The 23,230-nt window shown below is 39.0% G+C and overlaps 1 protein-coding gene across 2 annotated transcripts in view; it reads left to right on the top strand.

Annotated features, from left to right (window-relative positions):
• Window positions 1-22,738, top strand: part of ccdc25 (coiled-coil domain containing 25) — a 29,489-nt gene extending 6,751 nt beyond the window's left edge. The window contains exons 2-9 of one of the 2 annotated variants that reach the window (XR_009640951.1): window positions 9,126-9,173; window positions 10,181-10,220; window positions 10,421-10,472; window positions 11,392-11,467; window positions 13,771-13,874; window positions 14,250-14,452; window positions 15,945-16,079; window positions 17,326-17,371. Coding sequence is in view for 1 of the 2 variants with exons in the window: in XM_060821006.1 (XP_060676989.1) it covers window positions 9,126-9,173; window positions 10,181-10,220; window positions 10,421-10,472; window positions 11,392-11,467; window positions 13,771-13,874; window positions 14,250-14,452; window positions 17,326-17,371; window positions 22,117-22,149 (602 nt within the window). In the remaining variant the exon portion in view is untranslated. Of the gene's footprint in view, window positions 1-9,125; window positions 9,174-10,180; window positions 10,221-10,420; window positions 10,473-11,391; window positions 11,468-13,770; window positions 13,875-14,249; window positions 14,453-15,944; window positions 16,080-17,325; window positions 17,372-22,116 lie in introns of those variants that run through there. The other variant, XM_060821006.1, reaches the window with a different exon arrangement.
• The last annotated feature ends 492 nt before the right edge of the window (window positions 22,739-23,230 follow it).

The raw sequence follows: 23,230 nt of genomic DNA, 5'->3' as shown, positions 1-23,230 counted from the left end.
GCCAAATAGTGTTTTAATCAGCCAATTAGAATCAGGGGCATTTCTTCTAGGCACAATCTACCAAATGTTTCTGATCCTCTGAAATTGCAATATTCATCTCAACTTATCTCTCTCCTCTGCTTGCCTCCAGTATGTATGAATCACCTTAGTGTGGCAGTTTCTTTAAACTTATCCTTGTAGAGACTGATAACATTTTAAAAATAAAGTAATACCCACAACACCAGCAAAAAGAAATGTGCTGGACAAGATTTCATTTTTTAAAACTTTTACTGTTTTGTATCAACTAAAATCAATATAATTCAAACATTTGGAGGCAGAGGATATTTTAAACAGATAAATTTCACTTTAAATAATTGATACAACACATATGTCTTAAATTAGAAGTGCTTGTGTTTTTCACAAATAAGGCACCACATGCAATCTGTCTTTCAAACTCTGCCTCTGCAATGCAGGATTTCTCACTTCCCGTCCAACAATTTTGGCACTTGAGATACACTTACTAGGAGCCAGATTCCATCTCATTGTATTTGTTGTGTTAAATTACTTGCGTGATTTAATTTGTATTGTAATAACCTGCTGACCGTTGTATTTGTTATTTAGTTACGTACCAGCTGGGAGGTGGAGGTGCATACTGTTAAATTCCTTATACAAGTAACCATCTCTCTGTTCCATATGATAGCTTCTTAGTAGTGACTACTGTTACACTGATGCCAATTGCCTCAGCTTAAATCTACAGACAAGCAGTTTGCAATAGCCACTGGACATATTAGAAATTAGGAAATTCAGCTGGTGGTTCTTAATTATAGCCCCTTGCTGCTATATTAATAAGGAGGCAGACAGTACTTGGCCCTTTGCTGAGCTGAAAGTACTGGATGAGCAGGAATTTCCTCTAGCTAAACATTCAACTGAGTCTTTGTCTTCCGGTTCCCAACACAAACTTGATTTTGTCACTACTCACCCTCCTTCCTGGCAACTGAAGATGAATTGGACTGTTCGGGAACTTGGTATCACTTGCGCTCAAGCTGAGTTTCTAACCACATCAGTAAAACCATCCATATCCAGCTTTATAACATTGCTCAACTCAAGCCCTGTGTTGATTCGTGAACTGCTGAAACTTCCAGCTGTACTTCTGTTATGCTCTAGACTTAACATTTCCAGTACATTCTTGGCCAGCCTCTTGATTTCTACTCTTCACAGTAAACCATACCACCACATCTTAACTTGCATCAGGTCCTGCTAATCCATTCTTCTGTGTTCCCTGACAACATTTGTTTCCAGGTGAGCAACACCTGAATTTTTAAAACTCTCAACAAAGTTTTCAAATCTCTTCACCCCCCCCCCCCCCCCCCAAGAATTTTTTGTTTATACTCAGTTGGCACATTCCTGTCCCTAGTTTCTTTTCAAAAAGAAGATGGTGGTGAGCTCCTGCCTTAATGCTGTAGTCAACCTTCTGTAGATAAACTCAGTCACTAGGGAGGCAATTTCCAGGGTTTTGACCCTGTGACAGTGAAGGAAGGGAAATATATTTCCAAGTCAGGACTGGGAATGGTTGGGTGGGGAACTTGCAGGTATTGGTGTTCCCGTTTTTCTGCTGTCCTTGCCCTTCTGTTGTGGGAGTGCTTCCTTTTACATTTGGAATGTGTTACCTAAGGATCCTTGGTGACTTTCTGCCTTCTATCTTGTAGATAGTACACGCTGATACTGAGCATTAGTGGTGGAAGGAGTGGGGAGCATGCCACCCCATGCTTGACTTGTAGATAGTGGACAGGCTTGAGGTGGTGGTGAATTACTCATTGCGGTATTCCTAGCCTCTGACCTAATCTTCTAGATCACTGTATTTATATGGTAAGGCCAGTTGCATTTCTGATCAATGGTAACTCCAAGACATTGATAATCGGTGATTCAGTGGTGGTTGTGCCATTAAATGTCAAGGTGAGATGGTCAAATCGAGCATCTGTAGAAAACATTGTCTGGCATCTGTGTTGTATGAATGTTACTTTCCGCTTGTCAACCCAAACCTGGATATTGTCTGGATCTTATTGCATTTGAACATGAACTACTTCGTTACCTGAGGAATCATGAATGGTGCTGAAAATTGTTCAAACATCCACGAACATCCTCATTCCTTTCTTATGGAGGAAAGGTCACTGACGAAGTAGCTGAAGATGGTTGGGCCATGGGCGCTACCTTGAGGGTACTGACCCCCCCAACAACAGAAACCAAGTTCCTCCATGCCAGGTATGACTCCAGTAGACAGCTTGCCCCCGATACCCATTGATTCCTGTTTTGCTCAACTCCTTAATGTCAGACTTGGTCAAATGCAGTCTTAATGTCAAGGGGTGTCATTCTAAGCTCACCTCTTGAATTAGGTGCTTTTATCATTGTTTGAGCCAAGGTTGTAATGAAATCCAGAACTGCTTGCCCTGGAAGAACCCAAACTGGTCATGTTAGTTGTTGTGGTTCTGCTCGCCGAGCTGGAAGTTTTTGCTGCAAACGTTTCGTTCCCTGGCTAGGGAACATCATCAGTGCTGTTGGAGCCTCGTGTGAAGCGCTACTTTGATGTTTCTTCCGGTATTTATATTGGTTTGTTCTTGCCGCTTCCGGGTGTCAGTTTCAGCTGCAGTGATTTGTATGTGGGGTCCAGGTCGATGTGTCTGTTGATGGATGTTCTTGCCGTTTCCGGGTGTCAGTTTTAGCTGTAGTGGTTTGTATATGGTGTCCAGGTCAATGTGTCTGTTGATGGAGTTTGGGGATGAATGCCATGCTTCTAGGAATTCTCTGGCTGTTCTCTGTCTGGCTTGTCCTATGATAGTGGGGTTTTCCCAGTCAAATTCATGTTGCTGGTTGTCCGAGTGTATGGCTACTAGAGATAGCTGGTTGTGTCGTTTTGTGGCTAGCTGATGTTCATGGATGCGGATTGTTAGCTGTCTTCCTGTTTGTCCTATATAGTGTTTTGTGCAGTCCTTGCATGGTATTTTGTAAACTACGTTAGTTTGGCTCATGCTGGGTATTGGGTCCTTTGTTCTAGTGAGTTGTTGTCTGAGCGTGGATGTTGGCTTGTGTGCTGTTATGAGTCCTAAGGGTCGCAGTAGTCTGGCTGTCAGTTCTGAGACGCTCCTGACGTATGGTAGAGTGGCTATTCCTTTTGGTTGTGGCATGTCCTTGTTCTTCGGTCTATCTCTTAGGCATCTGGTGATAAAGTTGCGTGGGTATCCGTTTTTGGCGAAAACCTTGTATAGATGTTCCTCTTCCTCTTTTCGCAGTTCTGGTGTACTGCAGTGTGTTGTGGCCCTTTTGAATAGTGTCCTGATGCAGCTTAGTTTGTGTGTGTTGGGGTGGTTACTTTCATAGTTTAAGACTTGGTCTGTGTGTGTTGGTTTCCTGTGTACCCTTGTGGTGAATTCTCCGTTGGGTGTTCTCTCTACTAACACGTCTAGGAATGGGAGTTGGCTATCCTTTTCCTCTTCTCGTGTGAATCGGATTCCTGTGAGTGTGGCGTTGATGACTCGGTGTGTTTTTTCTATATCTGTGTTTTTGATGATTACAAAGGTGTCAGCAACATATCTGATCCAGAGTTTGGGTTGGATTTGTGGTATGGCTGTATGTTCTAACCTTTGCATAACTGCCTCTGCTATGAGTCCCGAGATTGGTGATCCCATGGGTGTTCCGTTGCTTTGTTCGTATATCTGATTGTTGAATGTAAAGTGTGTGGTGAGGCACAGGTCCAGTAGTTTAAGTATGCCGTCCTTGTTGATAGGTTCGGCCTCCTGTGTTCTGTTATGTATGTCCAGTAGGTTGGCTATTGTTTCTCTGGCTAGGGTTTTGTCAATTGAAGTGAACAGTGCCGTCACGTCGAATGATACCATGGTTTCTTCTTTGTCTATGTGTGTATTCCTGATGACGTCCAAGAATTCCTGTGTTGATTGTATGGAGTGTTTGGATCCGCTGACTAGGTGTTTCAGTTTTTGTTGTAGTTCTTTGGCCAGTTTGTATGCTGGTGTCCCCGGTAGTGATACTATGGGTCTGAGTGGGATGTCTGGTTTGTGTACTTTGGGTAGTCCATAGAATCTGGAGGTGTTGTTGCTTTCAGGTTTCATTTTTTGCTGGTCCACTTTGGTTATCTGTCCGTTTTTTTTGTAGATTCCTTAGTGTGTTGTTTATTCTATTGGTGAGTTGTGGTGTGGGGTCGGAATCCTTCATTTGGTAGGTGTTGGTGTCTGCGAGTAGTTGTTGTGCTTTACTGATGTAGTCTGATTTATCTAGGATGACCGTCATTCTGCCTTTATCTGCCGGTAGTATGATTATGTTTTTGTCATTTTTCAGTGCTTCCCTCTCCTTGGTGTTGAGGTTATGTGTTTGTCGTTTTCTTACTATCATGGGTACTACCGTTTGTCTCACTGTTTGTTGTGTCTCTTCTGTCAGTCCATTGTTCCTGAGTGTGCTTTCTAGTGCTGCTAGGAAGTCTGCTGTCTTGGCATCCCTGTGGTTGTAGTTGAGTCCCTTGGCCAGTATAGTTCTTTCCATGTCTGTGGGCTGTCTGTGGGAGAGGTTTTTAACCCAGTTGTGTGTTGTAGTGTCCTCCTTTTTGTGTGTTAGTTTGTCCATTTTTTCTCTTAGTGCTGTTTTTTTGCGGAGTGTTGTCCTGTTCTGTCCTATAGTGATAGCCTGTTCTATGGTCTGGGTCCATTCCTGATTAGTGGTTTTTGAAATTAACGACTTTTGGCACGCAATTTCTTGCTTGTATCTGTGCACTCGGTTGTGAGCATCTGTGATCATTACCTGGACCATCCTGAATCCGTTCTTCTTGGCTGTTTCCCTGGCTTGTGGGTTATTTACTGGAGGTCTGTACTTGACACATTGTGGAAGGATTTGATTTTTTCTGCATTCGTGGAGGAACCGGAGTTGTTCATATGTTGCGCTGAGGCGGTTAGCGCAGGATTCCCATCTCCTGGCTTGTTTCAGCGTTTCTCGCCCTTAAGTGTTTAAAATCTGATTGAAGCCCGTAAAGCACAACAACTACTCGCAGACACCAACACCTACCAAATGAAGGATTCCGACCCCACACCACAACTCACCAATAGAATAAACAACACCCTAAGGAATCTACAAAAAAACGGACAGATAACCAAAGTGGACCAGCAAAAAATGAAACCTGAAAGCAACAACACCTCCAGATTCTATGGACTACCCAAAGTACACAAACCAGACATCCCACTCAGACCCATAGTATCACTACCGGGGACACCAGCATACAAACTGGCCAAAGAACTACAACAAAAACTGAAACACCTAGTCAGCGGATCCAAACACTCCATACAATCAACACAGGAATTCTTGGACGTCATCAGGAATACACACATAGACAAAGAAGAAACCATGGTATCATTCGACGTGATGGCACTGTTCACTTCAATTGACAAAACCCTAGCCAGAGAAACAATAGCCAACCTACTGGACATACATAACAGAACACAGGAGGCCGAACCTATCAACAAGGACGGCATACTTAAACTACTGGACCTGTGCCTCACCACACACTTTACATTCAACAATCAGATATACGAACAAATCAACGGAACACCCATGGGATCACCAATCTCGGGACTCATAGCAGAGGCAGTTATGCAAAGGTTAGAACATACAGCCATACCACAAATCCAACCCAAACTCTGGATCAGATATGTTGCTGACACCTTTTGTAATCATCAAAAACACAGATATAGAAAAAACACACCGAGTCATCAACGCCACACTCACAGGAATCCGATTCACACGAGAAGAGGAAAAGGATAGCCAACTCCCATTCCTAGACGTGTTAGTAGAGAGAACACCCAACGGAGAATTCACCACAAGGGTACACAGGAAACCAACACACACAGACCAAGTCTTAAACTATGAAAGTAACCACCCCAACACACACAAACTAAGCTGCATCAGGACACTATTCAAAAGGGCCACAACACACTGCAGTACACCAGAACTGCGAAAAGAGGAAGAGGAACATCTATACAAGGTTTTCGCCAAAAACGGATACCCACGCAACTTTATCACCAGATGCCTAAGAGATAGACCGAAGAACAAGGACATGCCACAACCAAAAGGAATAGCCACTCTACCATACGTCAGGAGCGTCTCAGAACTGACAGCCAGACTACTGCGACCCTTAGGACTCATAACAGCACACAAGCCAACATCCACGCTCAGACAACAACTCACTAGAACAAAGGACCCAATACCCAGCATGAGCCAAACTAACGTAGTTTACAAAATACCATGCAAGGACTGCACAAAACACTATATAGGACAAACAGGAAGACAGCTAACAATCCGCATCCATGAACATCAGCTAGCCACAAAACGACACAACCAGCTATCTCTAGTAGCCATACACTCGGACAACCAGCAACATGAATTTGACTGGGAAAACCCCACTATCATAGGACAAGCCAGACAGAGAACAGCCAGAGAATTCCTAGAAGCATGGCATTCATCCCCAAACTCCATCAACAGACACATTGACCTGGACACCATATACAAACCACTACAGCTGAAACTGACACCCGGAAACGGCAAGAACAAACCAATATAAATACTGGAAGAAACATCAAAGCAGCACTTCACACGAGGCTCCAACAGCACTGATGATGTTCCCTAGCCAGGGAACGAAATGTTTGCAGCAAAAACTTCCAGCTCGGTGAGCAGAACCACAACAACGGATACCCGAGCTACAAATCTTCAATCAGATTTTGGTCATGTTAGTGTTGGGCAGGTGCTGCTTCATAAGTGTCGATGACACCTTCCATCACCTTACTGATGATTGAGTAGACTGATGGGGCAGTAATTGGTTGGGTTGGATTTGTCCTGCTTTTGTGTACCTGGGCAATTTACTACATTATTGGGTAGATGCCAGCATTGTAACTGTACCGGAAGAGGTTGGCTCGGGGAGTGACAAATTCTGGAGCTTAATCCTCGATTATTATTGCTGGAATATTGTCAGAGCCTATAGTCTTTGCATAGCCAGTCCCTCCAACCATTTCTTGATATCACGTGCCTTGTCTTTTGCATTGACGTGTTGGTCTCTTCCATCATTGAGAGTGGGGATATTTTGTGGAGCTGCCTCCTTCACTGAGTTCTTTAATTGTCCTCTGCAATTAGATGTAGCAGAACTCCAATCTGATCTGTTGCTTGTGCGATCTTAGCTCTGTCTATCACTTGCTGCTTCTGCTGTTTGCCATGCAAATAGTCCTTTTTGATAGCTTCATCAGGTTGACATTTTTCAGGAATGCCCGCTGCTTTTCCTGGCATGCCCTTCTGTATTCCCCCCATTGAACTAGGGTTGAGTGGAGGCTATACTAGCCATTAGGTTGCAGATAGTGCTGGAAAACAATTCATTGATGGTTCACAGCGCCTCATGGATGCCCAGTGTTGAGTTCCTAGATCTGTTCAAAATCTGTCCCATTTAGCACAATGATGGTCCAACATGATGGAGGTTATTCTCAATGTGAAGGGAACTTCATCTCCACAAGGCCTGTGTTGTGGTCACTCTTCCAATGGGACAGGACGTAGTCAGGGATGGAGATGGCACTGGCTGGGGCATTGACTGACTGTCAGGTATCTTTCTGTGAGTATGACTGTCATGCTGTTGCTTGACTAGACTGAAACAGCTCTCCCAATTTTGACATCAACCCTCAGATGTTAGTATGGAGGACTTTGCAGGAATAACAGGACTGATTCTGATATTTTTTCTGGTGCCTAGGTCAATGCAAGGTGTCCGCCTAATTTCATAGCTTACAGCCTTCAAAGCGATTGATACAACTGAGTGGTTTGCTAGGTCATTTCAGAGGCCAGTTGAGAGTCAACCACATTACTGTGACTGCACAGTTGTATGCAGGGCACACCAGGGGAGAGTGACAGATGACTTTCCTCGAAAGATATTAGTCAAATGGATTTTTTTCGACAATCAGCAATTGCCCCATGGTCATTAGTGGATTCATTCAATTTTTTTTAAGTCACATTTGACAATGTGCAGTGGTGGAATTCAAATGTAGGTATCCAGAATATTAGCTCAATTTCTGGATTAATTATCTAGCAGTAGTATTACCAGGCCGTTGCTCCCTGCTCTAGTTCTGTAATGTCCTACAGCATTCCAGTTCTTGCCTTTTAAACATCCTTGATTTTAATTGCTTTATTGTTGGTAGCAGAGTAACTGCCATGATCCTACATTCTAGAAATCCGAATTTAGATCTCTTTGCCTCTACCTTTCTTTCCTCATTTAAGTTGCTCTTTAAAACCTACCTTTGTGACAACGCTGCTGATAATCTGTCCTAATATCTCCTTCTGCAGTTCAATGTAAAATTTTGTTTGCTTTATGCTTCTGTAAAACATCTATTGTCAGTCACTTTAAATTCAAGTTATAATTCTTAAAAGACATTTACATGGTGGATGGCATAATTACAAAAGAAAATTCTTAATTGTGAGCTACTTATAACCTGCTGCGACTTACTGATGACATTGTTGCATCTGTCTGAGTCAGATTTTGTGTAGCTGTCTCTAGAAACTCTAGCACAAGACCTAGGCTGGCTCTCCATTACAGTATTAAGAATGTTCTGAATTGTCAATGATGTTGCCTTTCAGAAAAGTTGCTAAACCATGTCTGCCCCCTTCGATAGATGGAAAAGATAATGGCACCATTTCAAAGAGCATGGGAGTTTTCTTTCCATGTGCTCAACCGGTGTCACTAAAAATTATCTAGTCTTTATTGCAGCCATGGTGGGAAGACTTTCAGCCGTTTGGGACAGAATTAAAATCATTTAAATTCTATTTTAATTTTTTGTGTAGCCCCTCTTTCAACTATTGCTGCTCTGTTAATCAAGGAAATGAGACCTCCTACTGATAAGACAAATATTAGTGGAGAAAATGAAATCAGAACTTGATGAAATAATGTCCTCTAAATCTAAATATAATGTATAATTAGTGGTGAGAGATCATTAGAATTATAAACTCACAATGTTGTGATGTGAAATGTGAAGTTTTGGAATTTATAAATCTCTAGCTTTTTAGATTGCTTTTTCATTTTTGATACAACACTATAATTATCAAATTGAAGTACTTCTATTTTATTGCAGTGATTTCTTCACCATATACAATCTATATGGGAAAGGATAAATATGAAAGTAAGTATTTCCTTTTCACTAATCTGATGAAGGATTTACAGATGCTGGTTTCAAGTGATCTCAGAAGAAACTATCAGTTTTGTATAATTTTAAGAAACGATATTTGGTATGAGAGAGAGCAAGGAAATCCCACCCAAAATATAAAAAAATGTTAAATCACTAAACTGGTCAGGACTAGGAATATTTTGCCAATAAATTGAGGTTTTGATTGAGGTTTTTTTGTGCTCTCTGTATTATATTTCAGAAGATAACTATTTAATCAGAATTTAAGATCACACTTTTATGTCAATGCTTTATTTCAGTTAGCCACATTTCATAAAGCTGACCCCCCAATTAATTTACTAGCTCCCATTTTTATACAGACATTTCAAACAGTTAACCTTTAATTCATTCATTACATATTGCCTCATTTCATTGGATTTTGGGCATTTCTTCATATTAGTACTGGAAGGTAATGTCTTCAGTTAGCATGTCCATGTCTGCCTACAATCGACTTTATTAATCAGCACAAGTTGCCATGCTTTCCTTTAGTATCATTAACTAACTGTTCAGCTTATTGCTATGAAAAGAGTTTTTGTGCCAGAGAAATTGGTGTTTATGACATGAAAAACTGCATGATGATTAAATTGGCTGTGTGAGGATAGAATGCCTTTGACATTAGGCTCATTGCGCTATTATTGGCTTTGATGAAATAATAATCAGCTGTGCTTTGCTTGAAAGCTGCAGGGAGGGATTGTTACGATTATAATTTCAGTTACTGTTTGCAATATCCTCTTCTAGTCTTTTACCTAGGATTAAAAGAAGGATTTCTTTATTGCTTCATGACCAAAGTGGAGGGTTATGAATAATTTACTATTTAGAGATTCATCTGAGTGTATCTAACAGGAATTAGCAATTCAATGTGTCTTTTAAAGATAATCGAATAGTATTTGATGTTTTGAATGAAATCATCCAGCTGGCTAACAAATTGGCATTGTGCAACTTGTGTGTTTTTTTTTAAAATGTAGATGAAGACCTAATAAAGTATGGATGGCCAGAAGATGTTTGGTATGCTAATATATATCATTAGTTAAATGTCTGCTTGTTCTATCCAAATTTCAAGCATTCTTCTTATTACAATATTTTCGTAATGCTGCTCATCCTTTTTGTTGCAATTAGTGATGAGCAGATGGTGTTGCAGTCTGAATCGTATAATGCATTGGTTTTTGTCATCACTAGTATGTATAGAATTGTTCTCTTGGTTTTAGGTTTCACGTGGATAAATTGTCTTCAGCCCATGTGTACCTCCGACTGTACAAGGTAAGATGTACAGGATTCCTTTCCCTTTTTTAAGAAAGTGGCTTTATCAATTTTTTTTAAAATTGCCATCTATGTGTATTACAATACTGTCAATTTTCAGGCAGGATTTATGGTAATCCTGAGAATTTAATTTCACCTTGTCCCTTAAACAAGTGGCCTGATTACTTGAATATTTGTCACATGCAAATAACTAATGATTAGTTCCATATATGAAATAGAAGTTGTTTCTTTTGATACAACTTCTGTTTCATGTGTTTTAAAAACTAATCTTGGCAGGATGGAATAATGGGCTACTGACGCAGGTAGGCTAGAATCTTACATGCTTGAAGTCTGCTCTGTATTGAAGTATTTGATCTTAGCCAGGTTTGATGGGTATTGGAGAGTGAGATTGGTTTTTAGAGCTACGGAATGGAAAAGTCTGAGAATTTCTGATTGTTACCCAGTGATCTGTGATTTCTAAGTCATTTGTGTGGCTTTTGTGCAAAAGTGAAGTCAGGCTCCATTGCAGAGGCTGTTATGTTTTTGATATTGACATTCACTTTCTGCACTCTCATGACTGGGTAAGTTACTGAAAGGTAATTAATGCGTACGCTATCTCGTGAACAGATGCTTTACGATGAGGTGGGATAGAGTTGAAGAACATTTTTTTTGAAAAAAGACTGCTGAAATATAAACAATTATTTGTAAGAGTTTTGTAAATAATTAATTGCATTGTGCTTTAATTGAGATATTTGTTGCTAGGTCCACTTCTTCAACAGGTTGAACTAATTGCTTAGCTGAACTGGTTAGTTGCAATAGATCATTAATAGCGAAAAGTCTCTTTAGCAAAAGCATGCGATTACTTAATCAGGCATTGAATTTTAATTAAAATGTCATGAAGTATATAGAGAAATGCATGTTAACATTTTTTTTGTCCTAGGGGCAGGCAATTGACAGCATCCCCAAAGAAGTACTAATTGACTGTGCTCAGCTAGTAAAAGCCAATAGCATACAAGGTAATTATAACATAGGCCAATTTTCATACAACTTTGAGGAGAATCAGGTGGACTGCTGAAGATTTTTAGTGATGAATGAAAAAACATAGATTGAAACCAACTATTGAAAGAAGAGTTTAGAACAAAAGAGCAAAGATACTAGATTTTATGCACATTTTTGTCAGCGCATCATAATTGTCCATGGGGAAAGCACTAGTAGAATTGTCAAAATCAGTCACATACCCAGAAGGTGACCACTTGAAAGAGCTGTCTGAGTTTTGTCCTTTCTCCCTGTGGCCCTTGAATACCTTTCTCCAAGTACAGTATCTGTCCAATTCCTTTTGTAACTTACTTTTTAAGTCTGCCTTCACTACCCTTTTCAGCAATGCAATCCAGTTTGGAGGAGCTTTAATTTGTCCATCCTATCCACTAAACACTCTCTCTTTTGCTGTCCTGGCTATCCGGTCTCTTGTTGGTGTAAACAATTCCTCCTCATTTGCCCTATCATAGTTTTCAACACTCTTGTTCTGATTTACTCTCCCCTTGCTCAGTTCTGTCAAAAGCCTCCCAACTCTTCAAGCATTACTCCATGTGCTTACCAATGAACTTGACTTCTTGCTAAATTGTGGTGCCCCAAAATTGGATGTAGTCCTCTGCTAAGGATTAATATGTGATTTATAAAGATTAACATAACTTATCTTTGTACGTATGCAAGTACTTATAATGCCTAGCATCCCATAAGCTTGTTAAATAAACTCCTCTCCTAGCCTTGACACTTACAATGAATTGTGTTTGTGTGAACTGCCTAGTTTCTCTAATTCTTCGTATTTAATTTATATGTTTAATTTATATTGAATCCTTTCCTTCCTTCCTTCCTTCCTTCCTTCCTTAATGCAATAATTAACATTTCTCCACATTGGATTTAATTTAAATTTCTGTACATTTCATCATTCTGTTCTCCTAAATCTGACTCTTTACCGTATTTTCAAATTTTGTCCTCTGGGAACAATGGCATGATGCCCTTTTTGTACCCACACCAAGAAATTGCGTTATCTTACAATTTTTTTTAATGTAGTGTGATGAAAGACTTTCATATGTATTGTTTGAGTTTTGATTTAGAATAGTGACAAATGGGAGTTTGCTCATTTCCTAAAGAGTTTAAAAAGTAACTAGCTCAGGCACTCCTTTCACAATAGTGACTTAATCCAGTATGTATTAAAGAGCAGGAGGCCCCTGGAGTTTAATAGCAATGTTTTTATTGTGGTGGTTTATGGCAAGGAGTGTAAACAATGAAGACTATTGGATTGTTTTTGGCTCAGGATAACTGAGGATTGATTTTAGGTTAGATAACCTAGAGACTGAAAGCATTTATGTAATTCAGAAGAGACCTGGCTGATCTGGTAGAAGCACAAATAGTTTCTCTCCTATAATAGAGTATACGTCAGTTCAGGGAAAACTCAATATACTAATTTAATTTGTAAAACTTCCAAATCAGAAGTGTTTGGTTAGAAATCTGAAGATAATCTGCTGAGAGAGTAGATTTCATGGTTCACAGTAGGTGTGCAAAAAAGTTGGAATTATAAAGATTTGATATAGGGTTTTTTTCATTATTTGAGTCTCTAATGACTAATATCAGGAAGTCGGGTATGACTGTGTTTTGCTGCATGCTTAAAATATTTGAAACTACTTTTATATTTAAATAGCTTTTTGTCTTTGTAATGTTAAAGAAACTCTCTGGAAACTCATGGCTATATTTTAATCCCTGACCACCACATTAACCAAATTTTTTAAAAAGTATACATTTATACTAAACCAGATTTCATTCTGCAACTCTGACTTCAGTCCAATAGCTGGGATCATAACACTGGAAGTTTATTAAGCCTCTTTTAGAAGTTGATATGCACATCACCTGCATTATCTTTATCAACCTTTTCTTTCCTTTCCTTCGGAGATAAGACCATATCAAGTTGTAGAATTGGTCCAGTTAAATAATTGAAAGAACATTGAAATAGGCTAGACACTTGCACATAATAACTCCACATGCATTTCGGATAAAAGCCAAAGCAGGCTGAGCCAAATATCCCATTGTATTGAATTTACTTCTAATTTTGTGGGAAAAGTTATTAAAGCTGATAATGCCCTGATCTTAATTAATATGCCTCAACTGCTTAGTTTCTCCCTTACTTGTTCATTTTGTTATGAATTGTTGCATTTGTTAAAAATCAGGCTTGCCACTATCTTGTCCAAAATATTAAGAGTAATGTATTGTTTGTAATAATAAAATTACATATGCCTATAATGATTTCATTGTTTCTGTTTACTAGGATGCAAAATGAACAACATAAATGTTGTGTACACTCCATGGTCTAATCTGAAGAAGACTGGTGATATGGATGTGGGTCAAATAGGATTTCACCGACAAAAAGACGTAAGCATCGCAACTTGATCTGGAATTACTGTGAACTTGAAATAATTGCCAATTTGACTACTCCATTTTGTGAGCACACTGGAGAACTGTTAATTGTGAATATGGATTTTCATTTATAATTCTTTTGTCAACATGTGAGATCTCGAATTCTGAAACCAGGAATTTGGAACTATCAATAATTTGTGTTGAGTAGTTAAAACTAAAATGTGTGAGAATAAATGTTGATTATATTAAAAGTGCATTTTGAGTTTATGCAGATGAGTTAAAGATTCACCTATTACAACTGTATAGACCAAGATTAATAACAAACGTTGCATGCAGCTGTCCTCAGATAAGTTACATTTTTTAGTCATTGTTTACACAATTTAAATATAGGTGAAGGTAATTACAGTGGAGAAAAAAATTAATGAAATTTTAAACCGGTTGGAGAAAACTAAAGATGAGCGATTCCCAGATTTGGCAGCAGAAAAGGAATCCAGGAACAGAGAGGAGCAGAATGAAAGAAAAGCACAGATTCAAGAGATGAAGCGAAGAGAAAAAGAGGAGATGAAGAAGCGAAAAGAAACTGAGGAACTTAGGTTTGTATCGGCATAGTGGGAGAGCGTACATGCTTTCTCTGTTTACTTTACCCAAATATGTTGTTTTAAAGTATTATGCCCAAAACTACTTGGAAGTAAGACAAGTTTTTTTTTTAGGTTGTGCAACCCATCTTCATCCAATGCCTCTTGACTATTAGTTGCATGGGACTACGCTCAACTGTTTCCATACTTATCTGTGTAATTTTCAACCCTCTGCAGTGTCGTCTTCTCCTGCACAATGTTTTTCAAATCTGGTGTTCTCTTCGTCATTGCCTGCCTTCAACATTCCATCTACCTGCTGTCCACTCCCTATAGATATCACCTACAAATGCAGCATTCAGTTTCACATGTAAACTGACAATGCCCAAATCTACTTCTCCACCATTTTTCTGTTGTCACAAAGTTATCAGAATGTTAATCTGACCTCTAGTAGTGAATGAACAGAAGTTTCATCTTAAATTTTGGGAAGCTATTGTCTTTGGTTCCTTAATCACATCTTGCCCGATCTGTGAAAACTGAGGCTATGACAGACTGACTGCAACCTGGGTGTGAGATGTGACCCCAAGATGAACTTTACATGTTATATGTTTAAACCATTATTTAGATCTTTATCTTAGCTACCTTTAACGTACCCTGGCTTTGCCCCTAACTCGGCTCATCCGCTGAAGCATCTTGTAGATTTGTTTTTCCAGTCCCCTCTTAGGAGGCCTTGCGCTGACTAATGTTTAGATACCTGCGGGCATCTAAAAACTGTGATCTTAGTTGCATCAATTTTCATTTATCTAATGCCTTATGCCTTATTCCTTGACTAACAGTTACAGAACCGTAGCTTCTTGAGCATCTCTTTAATTTTCAAACAGCTTCATAATTGTTAACTGTATTTTCATGGCTCTAAACTCTGGAGTTCCCTCTAAATTTTATTCCTGCCTCTGTATTCCTACTTCCATCCTAAAGAAGTCCTTAAACTTTGGTATCTGCCTTAATGTTTCCAAATTTCTTGCTTTATAATGTGTACCCTTGTGATACACCTTGGAATGTCTTATTATATGTAAGTTGTTGTGATTCCAGAGGAGCAATCTATTTCATTCAATTACATCAGTTATTGTGTGAATTAACTTAACTTTTTGATGACCTACTTCAAATGCACTTGAGTTTGCAGGGCATTGTAAAGGTAGATGCTGAGAGATTGTTTCTGCTGGTCAAGGTATTGAAGATGCTGGGGCACAGTTTCAGGATGAGGGTTCACTTAGGACTGAGATGAGGTGAAATTTCATCACTTTGTGTTGTGAATCTTTGGAATTCTCCACCCAAGATAGTTATGGAATTTCCATTGTGGAATCAATTTAAGGCTGGGATAGATGGATTCTAGTGTCTTGGGGAGTCGGGAGATATAGGGAGTGGGCAGGAAGTTTAAGATCATCGATGATTATGTTGAAATGGAGGGCAGGCTCAACAGACTGGTGTATGATCTACTCCTATTTCTTGTGTCTAGGCTAAAGAAGCAAAATGGTGTTAACTGGTATCTCCTGGGAAAAGAGTTTGCGACAGTATCCTTACTGGGAGAATAACAAGTTGGTTGGAATCTAAACTAATGTGGAGAGATAACCAGGTGGAAAAGAGGAAAAAGGTGAGGAAAGAAGATAGGAGGAGTTAAAAATCAGGATTGTGATATGTATGTAATTTTGAACTGATTGAAAATATTCAGAGTTAGAGGAAATAACTGTGGAAGGAAATGATGTGCAATTACAACATCTGTATTCTTTTTGGATATCCATATATTCAACATTTTCAAGATGGTTGTAAAAGGGAAATTTGTGTGGGCTGATAATGTAAAGGATTTTAGGGTGTAATAATGTTCTATGGACTTGTTCTGAATCCAGATAAATTTAAGTTGGGAAACAAAGGGAAACAATGCAGTTATCTATATTGCAAGTCACCTAAATGGTTGACATAAAAGCAGGTTTATAGGCAGTCTAAAAAGTAAGGTACTAAAATGGATAGCTTGAACTACCTGGGGATAAACTAGAGTAAAGGTAATTATCAGTTCAGTGAGAATTGCATTCAGGGTCACTATATTTATGATGGACTTTTTGATTCAGAAAAGATTTACAAGAATGTTGCCAGAGTTGGTGGGTTGGGGCATAGGGACAGGCTGAATAGGCTAGGGCTGAGGGGTGATCTTATGGAAGTTTATATAATCATCGACAGCATGAATAGTCAAGGTCTTTTTTTTCCCCAGGGTGAGGGAGTCCAAAGCTAAAAGGCACTTTAAGGTGAGAGGGGAAAGATGTAAAAGGGACCGAAGGGGCAACTTTTTCGCACAGAGGATGGTGTATGTATGGAATGAGTCGCCAGAGGAGGTGGTGGAGGCTGGTACAATTACAATCTTAAAAGGCATTGGATGGGTATATAAATAGAAAGGGTTTAGAGTGAAATTGGCCAAATGCTGGCAAATGAACTAGATTTATTTAGGATATCTGGTGGGCACAGACAGGTTGGTCCGAAGGGTCTGTTTCCATGCTGCACATTTCTATGACTCTGTAATTGTGGGACATGAGCTGGAACAAAACCTGAATTTAAGAGTTGTGGCAATAACTGCTTCAAAAGCAAACAGAAATTGCTGGAAAAGCTCAGCAAGTCAGCCAGCATCTGTGGAAAGAAATCAGTGTTAATGTTTCTGGGCAAGTAACCCTTCCTCAGAACAGTTTGAGGAAAGGTCACTCTTTCTGCAGCAATAACTTTGAGTTTGCTCCACGGATGCTGCCAGACCTGCTGAGCTTTTCCAGCAATTTCTGTTTTTCTTTGATTTACAGCATTCGCAGTTCTTTTGGTTTCTACCTTTGTTTAACCTGTTTGTTTAACCAATTCCTTAGGTGCTATTCTTCACTTATGAAGTCTGAAAATATGAGCAGCAATCAGGTAAGGATATTTAATTAAAATTGACTGCATTGCCAGTCACCCTTTCCTTAGTCATATTTAATTATTGCTCACTGTTAATTTGGTCAGAATATGAACTTTTTTTTATCCTTTTCTGAAGACTTTGACTAATACTGGGTTGCACTTCAGTAGACATAAGACATCTGGTGCTTCTTCCCAATGGCTATGCTTCCCTTAAATCTGGATCGTAATACTGTTGAACTTAAAATCTGATTGAAGATTTGTAGCTCGGGTATCCGTTGTTGTGGTTCTGCTCGCCGTTGAACTCCTTGACCATGACACACTGTTGACTCCTGTTCTCGCGCAACACACATCTGTATGGATCCATGCACCATTTCAGCAATCCTCCAAGAAAGCATACAGGACTCCCAGATGACTTTCCACTGCTAGTCCATGGTTCACTATTCTGTAAATTACTTAAACCTCTATTTGGGTTCTTGACAAAACAAATGGTTGGCAGGTAGTATTTCTGGTGTTGCAAATTAGGAGGATTTATTAAGTAACAGACAACTGACACTTTGCAGTCACGTGTGACCTTGTCTCTTGAGACAGCTCAGACACAGATTGATGCTGGGATTGGTTTGAGTTGCTCTGCTCTTTCATTTTGCTTCTGTGAACCTGCACAATTGAACAGTACCCTTCAGAAAGACCTTTTACTGTGTGGGTCTGGTATTTTTCACTTATTGTATAGTAAAGTCCCACCATCCACAAGGAATATGTACCCAGAAATCTTTGTGAATAGTGAAATCACAAATGGCAAGTATAATTAGCGTCAATTGGATAGGATTCCAACAATATAAATGTTCGATTTTCTCCAAATGTTTCCGTTATGGGGCAGCATGGTGGCTCAGTGGTTAGCACTGCTGCCTCACAGCACCAGGATCTCCAGTTCAATTCTGGCATCAGGCGAATGTCTGTGTGGAGTTTGCACATTCTCCTGTGCCTGCATGGGTTTCCTCCAGGTGCTCAGGTTTCCTTTCACAGTCCAAAGATGTGCAGGTCAGGTGAATTGGCCATGCTAAATTGTCCATAGTGCTAGGTGCACTAGTCAGAGGGACATGGGTTTGGGTGGGTTACTCTTTGGAGGGTCGAAGGGCCTGTTTCCACACTAGGCAATCGAATCTAATCTAATCATAAAAGTAATAATAATGAATACTGTAACTCTTAACTCTACAGCTGAGATTTATTTTGATGAAAAATGCTGCTAACCAAACAGAATAGCTTCATTTTGATTAGAAGAGTTTGAACTTTATTATTTTAGCACAATTTGGTTTTTTAAAAACATGGTTATTTTCCTCCCTCTCTCTGTGGAGAGTATGATCTCTATGGTGACCTGGCCAACTTCTTCACCACAACCTGCAGGAAAGCAGAACTGTTCATATCCAGAAAACCCACATACTTCATTGTCATATGAAGTAATTTCTGATTAAAACAAGTAATCACTCTTGGCAGAAAATGTTCATTCTAGAGGAAAGTATTAGCTGATTATTAGGTAGTGATTGGCACAACGTGACCGATATTAGTTTAAACCTCAAGAATCAAATGTGCAATTTGTCATGTGAGGTTTTGTACATGACATTAGGCAAGCTTTGATGGTGTGGTACATTCTATCGGGGCAAATGTTAATTAATATCATGCTTGAGCTCAAAACAGTAACAAATTTAAACATTTTAGAATGATTGTACACAGAGGTTTCACCCAGTTACGTTGTATTCTATGATAATTGTAGGTATGCAAATATGTGCATTAATGGATGATATGGTGCATAAATGTTTAATTTCATAAATTTGTTAATCATCCCTTCACAATTTTTCCATATACTTTCATATACCAGCAGTTAAGTCTTTGCCTGCCAAAAACCAAAACACTGTATAAAGTACAGTACTTAAATACAAGGAAATAAAACATATATTTCAGTCACTAAGGCTGTTTGTAGCATCTTGCTTGCACTCTGGAGTTCAGCACTAAGCTGGGATAAAATCTGTGCTATTTAGTACATTAGATGCTAGATTTTCTGATTTGAACCATTAGATTTTTTTTTTATTTTAATGAATAATATTGGAACTGCCTATATCACCAATTTGCAGATTTAAACAAGGAGGTGCAAATAGTTCAAGTTGGGAAGTGTTACTACAATTATACGTTGCCATCAAGGGTAAGACTTGGAATTAATGGGAAACTAGGAAGTGGCAGAATCAATAAACATTTGTTTTGTGCAAGAAGCATCCCAAGAATATTTGAATATTAAGGGGTAAAAGGGAAGGTGGAACTTGAAACAATTAAGGAAGAGTCATTAAGAAACTGTTAGAACAAAAAACTAACAAGTGCCAGGTTCTGCTGGCTTCTCTCCTATGGTCTAGATGCAATATTTGTTAGCTTCCAAAATTTCCTCAGTTCTGCAAAGCATCCAGAGGATTAATGTTGCTAATGTAATGTAATGCATCTACACTGAAGGTGGGAAATGAAAAGCTGGAAACAACAGATCAGTTGTACGGTGTCTTGGGGTAAATGCATTAAAACGAGTTTTGCATTACTACGGGATAATTAGAAAAATCATAATACAGACAGGCAGAGAAATGGTTTTGTGAAAAGAAAATAATTTGAGTAATTTATTGTTAGAGGAAGTAACAAACGAGGCTAATAAAGATTTTGTGCATGAATTTCCAAAAGGCATTCAATGTCATGCCACTTCAAAGGTTACTTCACCAAGTAAGAGCTTGTGGTGTAGGAAATAACATTAGCATGGGTAGGCTATTGGTTACAGGTCACTTTTGGATTGGTGATCTGTAATAAGAGGATCACTGGTTAGTGCTGGGCTCTTGATATGCAATCTAAGTTAATTACTTGGATTAACTATATGTATGGTAGCTAAATTCCCTGATGACACAAAGGTAGGGAGAAAAGTAAGTTGTAGTGAATAAGTGCAGTGTTTCCAAAAGGATTTAGACAGGTTACGTTAGCGGGCAAAACTATGGTAGTCACAAAATAATTTGGGAAAATGTAAACTTGCCTGTTTTGGTAGGTAAAATAGGAAAAACAGTATATTGATTGATTGGGAAGAAATATCTGCAATAGACATCTGATTGTCTTGTCACACTAGTTACAATGTTAATATATGTAGATACAGCAAGTGCTTAGGAAGGCTAATGAAATGTTTGTGTTTATTGCAAGGGGCACAAAGCTTCAAAACAGTAAATGTTGATATAGTCATACAATGCCTTGGATTGCGCCTGGAGTGCTGTGTGCTATTCTACTGTTCTTAGTTGTGAAAAGAGAATTGCAGATGGGAGAGGGTTGTTCTGAACATTCCTGGGATAAAGGAATTATGAGGAAAGGTTGGACAAGTTTAGCCTGCAGCCATTGGAGATTAGAAGAGTGAGATGGGCAGCTTTGTGGCACAGTGGGCAGCACTGCTGCCTCGCAACGCCAGAGACCCAGGTTCAATTCCCACCTCAGGCAAGTGACTGTGTGGAGTTTGCACATTCTCCCTGTGTCTGCATGGGTTTCCTCCAGGTGCTCCGGTTTCCTCCCACAGTCCAAAGATGTGCAGGTTAGGTGAATTGGCCGTGCTAACTTGCCCGTAGTGTTATTAGAAGGGGTAAATGTAGGGGAATGGATCTGGGTGGGTTGCGCTTCGGCAGGTCGGTGTGGACTTGTTGGGCTGAATGGCCTGTTTCCACACTAAGTAATCTAATCTAATTTTATTGCAATATACACAATCCAAATTAACCTGACTGGATGAACTTTGAAAAGGTGTTTCCCTTTTTGTGGAGTCTAACTAGGAGGGGCAATTTAAAACTAAATAATCTCCCATTTAAGACTAAGATGAGGAGCTTTTATTTCTGAGAATCATTGGTCCATAAATTCTCCTCCCCAGAGTGCACTGCCTGTTCAGTCACTGATTCAGGACTGAGTTAAGTAGATTTTTAATAGAAATGAGGGATAAAGAAGTCATACTAGTAAATTACAATTAGATCAAACAGAGAAGGCCCAAGAGGCAAAATTATATATTTGGCTTGAAGAAAATTTTTGAATTTGCAAAATGCCTTTATAGGGACCTATAAGTGTAGCTCTCTTCAAATGTGGGAAGTGTGATTATAACCTTGAATACATCAAAATTTCTCAAGTAGCAAAATGTTAATAATCAACTGATCTATTTTGTTGGCACTCATTGAGGGATGAATATCAACTAGGATATGAGAACTGTTCTTTGATAGTAATGTGAGGTCTATTGTGTCAGTTTGAGAGGGCACATTTAGTTTTGAACCTCAGCTGAAAGTAGCACTGAAGCTGTCAGCTTCTATTTTTACATTCAGGGCTTTTAAGTGGGATATGAACTTATGACCTTCTGACTTAGAGGAGGGGACTATCACTGAGGCATGACTGATGACCAAAGGTGAGATATAAATACTCACCACTTTTACAATACAGGGCACCAGTTGTAGAGACCAATGTTGATGTGATACTGCAGTTATTAATTCTAGACTTTTGGATTTGTTTAAGTCATTCCATTGTGCAGCGATTTGGAAGTGCTAATTCCTAATATGTTCTACTTTTAGTATAGTCTGCGATCAAAAAATATTTCCTAATCTTTTTTGTGATGCTGTCTTTCTTTTGTTTCGCTCTTCCATTTGTAACATTTGAATGTGGATCAGCCATTAAAGTAGAAAATTTTGCTGTTTGTTTGTACAAAGTAATCATTTGTCTAATTTTTTTTCTTCATTTAGGATTGTGGCTATGACTCGGATGATTTCATGTAAAGGCCACTGGATACTAAGATATAGACTGTTTGAAATGGAGGTGTGGGCCTACCAAATAATGTTTCTCCTTTGACTATATCTTTTCTCCTGTGGACCAGTGCCATTATGTTACCAGATTTCTGCCTTGCCCTAAGAACAACAGAGTGGAAAATGACATTTTTCTTCAAAATTTCCTCTGATTTTGAAATTTGAGTATGAAAATGCTGTTTTGACTTGAGCTTCACATGGTCGTGTTTTTGAGGAAAATAGCTTATTGTTAGAAGTATTGTTGCTGGAATTCTTTAAATGCCAAAAAGATATGGGGAGGCTATTAAAATAACGTGTCATTGAAAAATGTGTAGATCATTCAGGCATTGTTGAAAAGAGTTCATGGTTTGATTTATGCTGCACTTGGCATAAAGTTCAAGCAGTGTGACTTTGCATACATTAAATCTTTCATCTCTTTCTTTATTTTTTTTCTTGTACATGAGTCAGATAAGCAATAAACCTAAATCTTGCTGTTATAGATGTATTGAAATAACTTGTCATTTGTATAAAATTGTATAAGAATGCACGCCGGTGTGTATAATTAAAACAAAGTGAAATAAAAATGCTGGAAACTAACGTATTAATGAGTCCTGAAGCTGAAATGTTAGTTCAACTTTACTTTATGGCAGCTAATTGATATCTTTCCATTACTTTTGCCCGAGTGATTTTATTCAAAAATTATAATTTATCTAATTTGTTGTTTAGTTTGTGGTTATAACTTTCTGATTTCACCTGAGGTCCTTTGGATTCTATCGCTGAATGTATATTATTGAACTAGGATTTCGGGCTATGTAATGCATTAGATGTGTTTGGTTTCTTCTTACCCACTCCAAAGTAAATATGCAACCACATTTCAAAGTTTGGGAGAAGATTTGTAGCTTGGGTGCTCGTTGTGGTTCTGTTTGTCAAGCTGGGAATTTGTGTTGCAGACGTTTCGTTCCCTGTCTAGGTGACATCCTCAGTGCTAGGGAGCCTCCTGTGAAGCGCTTCTGTGATGTTTCCTCTGGCATTTATAGTGATTTGTACCTGCCGCTTCCGGTTGTCAGTTCCAGCT

Source organism: Hemiscyllium ocellatum, chromosome 3, assembly GCF_020745735.1.
Source record: "Hemiscyllium ocellatum isolate sHemOce1 chromosome 3, sHemOce1.pat.X.cur, whole genome shotgun sequence".
Classification (NCBI taxonomy): domain Eukaryota; kingdom Metazoa; phylum Chordata; class Chondrichthyes; order Orectolobiformes; family Hemiscylliidae; genus Hemiscyllium; species Hemiscyllium ocellatum.
The sequence above is the reverse complement of the archived record's forward strand: the minus strand, read 5'-3'. Positions and strand labels throughout refer to the sequence as shown.